The sequence below is a fragment of the Etheostoma cragini genome, chromosome 8 (assembly GCF_013103735.1).
Source record: "Etheostoma cragini isolate CJK2018 chromosome 8, CSU_Ecrag_1.0, whole genome shotgun sequence".
Taxonomy (NCBI): Eukaryota; Metazoa; Chordata; class Actinopteri; order Perciformes; family Percidae; genus Etheostoma; species Etheostoma cragini.
The window spans coordinates 22567328-22572435 of NC_048414.1; the positions used below are offsets into that span (position 1 = coordinate 22567328).

Sequence of the window (5108 nt, forward strand, 5' to 3'; positions counted from 1 at the left end):
AATGGCTGCAATGAAACAAAGAGTGAAAAATTTAAAGGGGTCTGAATACTTTCCGTACCCACTGTATATATTTTTAAAATATATATCTCCTGACATATCAGTATAGGCCTAAAAAATCCTTTATCAGTCGGGCTCTAATGTGTAAGTAGAAATGACAGACGGCAAGGCCAAACAAAATGTGATATGATTAGTTCAGAACAAAGCTAGCTAGACTATCGGTCCAATCCGAATTTTCTCTTGCATGACTAAAACAACTTTTGAACGTTCAAGATCCACCAAAACAAGTTCTGAGGCTATTTTCTAGCGGCTCTGTCTGGCGCTTAGCGCCACCCAAGACGATTGTTACTGGTTTGAAGAAATCCCAATAAACCAAGTATGTTTTTCTCCAAGCCTGGAATGATGTGTGGACTAGCCAGACCTTCCTTTGCCCTCAGAAATATATGGATTCGTGTAGTAAAGGTATACTTAGGACATAATGACACATTATAAGCTAGGAAGCTGCAGAATGTATTCATATTTGTTTCTTTGTCTCCGTAGGATGCATTCAGCCTGCTAGCGTACTCGGACCCGTGGAACTGCCCCGTGGGCCAGCAGTTAGACCCTACACAGAGAGAATCACTCTGCTCCGCACTCAACAGCGCCATACTTGGTAAAGAGCAAACACAGACACATGTGTGTTACACCGATACATACGTATTCAAACTATTAGTGCAGTTTTTTTTTACTGTAACATGATGACATTGTAACAGCCATGTGGCAAAAAGAAAGCAACCGCTTGACGTTGTCCCTACCTGAGATATTGAGTCTTTCATACCCAGCACACACAATTGGATGCATTGTGACTCATGCGTTGCAAACCCGGCTTCCTATGTTTTTTTTCTGCTCCAGAGTCTCAAAATCTGCCTAAGCAGCCTCCACTGATGTTAGCGCTCGGCCAAGCCACAGAGTGTGTTCAACTCATGGCCCGAGTCCGGTCTGGTTCCTGCTCCTTTGCCAGAGTAGACAACTTTTTGCACTAGCCCAGGTCCAGGTTAGTAAGTTTAAGTTTAAGACAGCTGGAACACACCGTAGCGCAGCTATATGTATGTCTGCGCCCATGTTAGCCAATCTGTCCGGTCCCACGAGGCGCATATCGTCCACGTAGGCCTGCGCAATGCAGTAATAGTTTTTGCGTCTCCTCGGTTTCTTGGCCAAAACGTGAGCATAGGTGTCAAGCAAGGCAGGTAACCACATACCGAAAGACCACAGTCCACCTGGATATTTTACCAAAATAAGCACGGTTAAAAAAAAATGTTGGGCTCTCTGGACTTCTCACATTGAGACACGCGATCAGGCACACTGAGAGAGAGTACAACAGATGGACATTTTCTACTTTATGCGCCACTTACGCGTGCGGTGTGTTCCAGCTGTAAGACATGACTACAAGGCAATGGTCAATTCTTGTTTCTGACTCAACTCTTTTATTTGACAGTTAATCATAGCTGTAAATTAGTGCTCATTAATTCCATTGTATCTCAGCCTAGATCGTATTTAAACTTATGGCCGTTCTGACTATGGGTCATGCTAACTTTGCATGATTTAAAACAACATTTCATGGCACACACTTTTTAGGATTTTCCAGTTCGACCTACATTTTACACAAATCCTTTCAAACATTCAACCGTCCAACTGCAAGTAAACTCAGAATTTAGCTCCTCGGATTAGCTATTGTAGCTAACTGCAGAAGTGCTCCAGACTAATCGTGGACATTGGTTGCACTGGTGCTCCTAGATTTTTCATATAGGTGGACCAGCCCACAATTTAGGTGCACCCAAAACCTTTTACATTGCATTTGTTTTACGCGTTAACTTTTTTTTTGCAGTCTTTATACACGTTGGTCATCCCTTAACACATTACCTAAAGGATTGTAAACGGTAATAAGTGCAGATAAATGTCTTTTCTTTATTTAAATCACAGCACAAACAAGAAATTGCAATTGTATTAATTAAAAATATACTGAAAACATTATGAGGATATGGGACTAAAATGTAGCTTTTCTTTGGCTATATTATAAGTAGTGTTGAAAAAAATATTGTGTCTAACTCTAACTCATCAGGCACGTCACACAACATGTTGATAACCCTTTTCTTTTTTAATGTTTCAATTCGGAACGTTGAGGATCCAACCGCTAAAGCACTGTTCCTAGCCATCTTTGCATAAATGCAGTAGATAATGTCAACCTTTTTATTATATCTGAGCAACGGAAATAGAACAATCCATTCTTTTGTTGAAGGCTTGTATTTTGGCCTTTTTGAAAGTAGGCTCAGGCTAGGAGTCAGATGAGGCCATCTCCACTGAGATCCGGGCACAGGGGAGACGGTTACCTTCGCCAATGATGTGTGTCTGGCCATGTGTTCACAGCCTCATGCATGTTAACAAACCAGTGTGCATTCATAGCTTGGTTTGCCCCAAAGTGGATCGCTTTGAAGTTAGCTAAAATAATTAATCCGGACAGCTGTGTTTTTCTTCAGTCAGACTTTGAGACAAGCGTTTGAAAAGATTTATGCAAATTGTAAGGTTTTTTTCTGAGCGCTTTAGAAGGTTTGTGGTGCTTTCTCTGATAGATACTGTTTTTCCAGGTTCACGTTTCATGAATCTCAGTGGCGAGTGCAAACGTTAACATAACCCATAGGAAAAATGGCGACAATTAGGAAAATAAGATCCAGGTTGAAATAATATCAGAATTTACTGTTTACTAAGCCATGTTACATTTGTCATGTTGGCATCCCGTATCAAAGCATATGGAATATAATGAAAATACTGTTTGGCTGCAGGGTGTACGCAACATGAACCACCTAAATCTCCATCCGTTATTTTCCTACATTGGAACACATCATTGTGAATTACATGCATGACATAAAAAAATATTTGAATAACATACACTGGTCATACAGTATATGAATTAAAAGACAGGGCAATTTTTATTACAAAATAAAAATACCCAAATCACCAAATCAGTGCTGTACTCGTGCTACGATCCTTTATTTTCCTTGCTTAGATGATTACCCGTCTCTCCACAGGTTAATGTTAAAGTAGCACTGAGAGAAGAAGGCATGTCCAGCAGGTAGTTGTCGTGGCAACGGGGGAAAGAGCATGCGTGTGATTGGGGTGTTTGGCTGTCCGTCATACCGAGCCAGCTGCAAAGATAGAGGAACAGAGGAGAGCGGGAGAGACGAAAGCTTCCTTTTAATTTAGTATTATCAAATAAAGAAATGTGTGACACTATTTAAAGATAATTAATTATTATTCTGTTTATCTAGCCATTTTATAGTTCTTTTTTTGTCAGTTTGTTGTGCTCATCCTGGACAAAACAAATTGTAAATTCCCTTTTTATTTTTTCTTCTGTTTTAATGGGTGGATTTTTATTACCTTTGTTCAGTACTTTACACACATTGTTGTTGTTCACCATATCACAGACCACAATACCCCCCCCACATCTGGCTACCACAGTAACCTCCACAACTGTAGGTCAACTTAACAAAACCTGAGGTATATTAACATCATCTTTGATAAGATACAGAAGACAGACAGACTGTTAGCCCTTTATCCTTCTAAAATACTACAAAGTGCGTTCATTACTGAAATACATTCAGCGAACGACTGCTCGCATGAAAAACACCATTGATTGTGTGGAGCGGATGATTAGCTCTGGTAATGGCTGATGCCGTTCAGTAGTTAACATTGCCGCTGATGTAAAATAGAAAATGGACAAAAAATATTCTTATTACAAGCTTGGAAATAACAATGGAGTTGTGTGTCACAGTTTTGGAATCCCCTTAGAGCAAAATACTTTGCATGAACAGGTTAACAACATCCTGAACAAAGCATCACCTGTGTAATAAAATAGAATCGAAGGGCCTCAGAACTGCCAGTAACTAGGTGGAGAGGGTGATGACAAGGGTTACAATTGGAATATTGAGGTGTTGGGGGTCTTAATTTTACTGGAACAACCACAGCTCCGACCAATCAGTGATGTGGTTGCATGGGGCAGAGCTCAGCACCAGCTGCAGGTAAAACACATGCTCTCAAATCCCAACATAACACTATTATCCTGGTTTGCCTTGATACCAGCATAAAGAAAATCACTCTCAAAGGCAGACTAACAAGCACAGGGTATGGCTGGCTAAAAGTCAAGTAGCCCCTGGGGATTTTTCATTTATTTATATATTTTTTATTTTTTTGCCTGACCTGCTCTGGTGCATGTGCTGTCGCAAGTGGAATTTTAAATAAAGCGGTAAAATAATTTGCCCAACAAGAAGGTTTTTAAGTCTTGGGTGTTAATCGTGTGATAATTAAGTTACAGTCAAACAGTTTCTCACTGTTAATTTCATTCTGGGCATTTAATACAAAACCCTCTCAAAGGTTGTTAAAACCACCTGAGTGAGTTAAGGGAAAAAAGCTTCTTCTTTTTTTCACTCTCCATTTTCCTAACACCCATAAACTTGAATTGATTGTGTTTGTCCCAGAGAGCCTCCCAGTATGTACAGTAACTAACTAAAAAATGTAAAAGAAGGACATTTCTTTATTGTTTAGGTTTGCTGCTGGCCACCATGAGATTTAATAACATGTTAACCTGTTTTGGAGTCAGATCAGTAGTAAAAAACAAACAAAACAATTACCACTAATAGCTACCAACAGCATGACATTACAGCTACCACTCCTCCCTATCAGCTACTTTTGTATGGAGTCCCATAGTGTTTGACAGTAAGTGAATAAATTGGACATTGTGAAATCTCATGAATGAATATAGTAAAATGTTTAATTGAGCCAATAAATCTGAAAAATCTAATTTCACATGCTTTTCATGTTCAAAAGTCTGCCATCACCAGTGCCCACCCCTTTCAACCAATCACGTCTCCAGCTTCTCTTCGCAGGCTCAAAAACTACCAAAATTTAGCCAGCTATTGCATATTAGCTAGTTGCTAACTTACTAGCTAGTTAGACATTTTTACTCAACCAACTGCTCCTAAACACAGTAACCTGTGGCCAGTAACCACGTTTTCCTTTTATTTAGCTTGACAAGGCTAAATTAATAAAGCTAAGTCTAAGTCTAGTCTAAGTCTAAGGCT

The 5108-nt window shown here is 39.6% G+C and overlaps 1 protein-coding gene across 1 annotated transcript in view; it reads left to right on the forward strand.

Annotated features, from left to right (window-relative positions):
- Positions 1–4430, forward strand: part of ranbp10 (RAN binding protein 10) — a 48330-nt gene extending 43900 nt beyond the window's left edge. The window contains exons 13-15 of the mRNA XM_034878831.1: positions 538–649; positions 889–1030; positions 3060–4430. Coding sequence (XP_034734722.1) covers positions 538–649; positions 889–1019 — 243 coding nt within the window. The 3' untranslated portion in view covers positions 1020–1030; positions 3060–4430. The remainder of the gene's footprint in view (positions 1–537; positions 650–888; positions 1031–3059) is intronic.
- Positions 4431–5108: the final 678 nt, after the last annotated feature.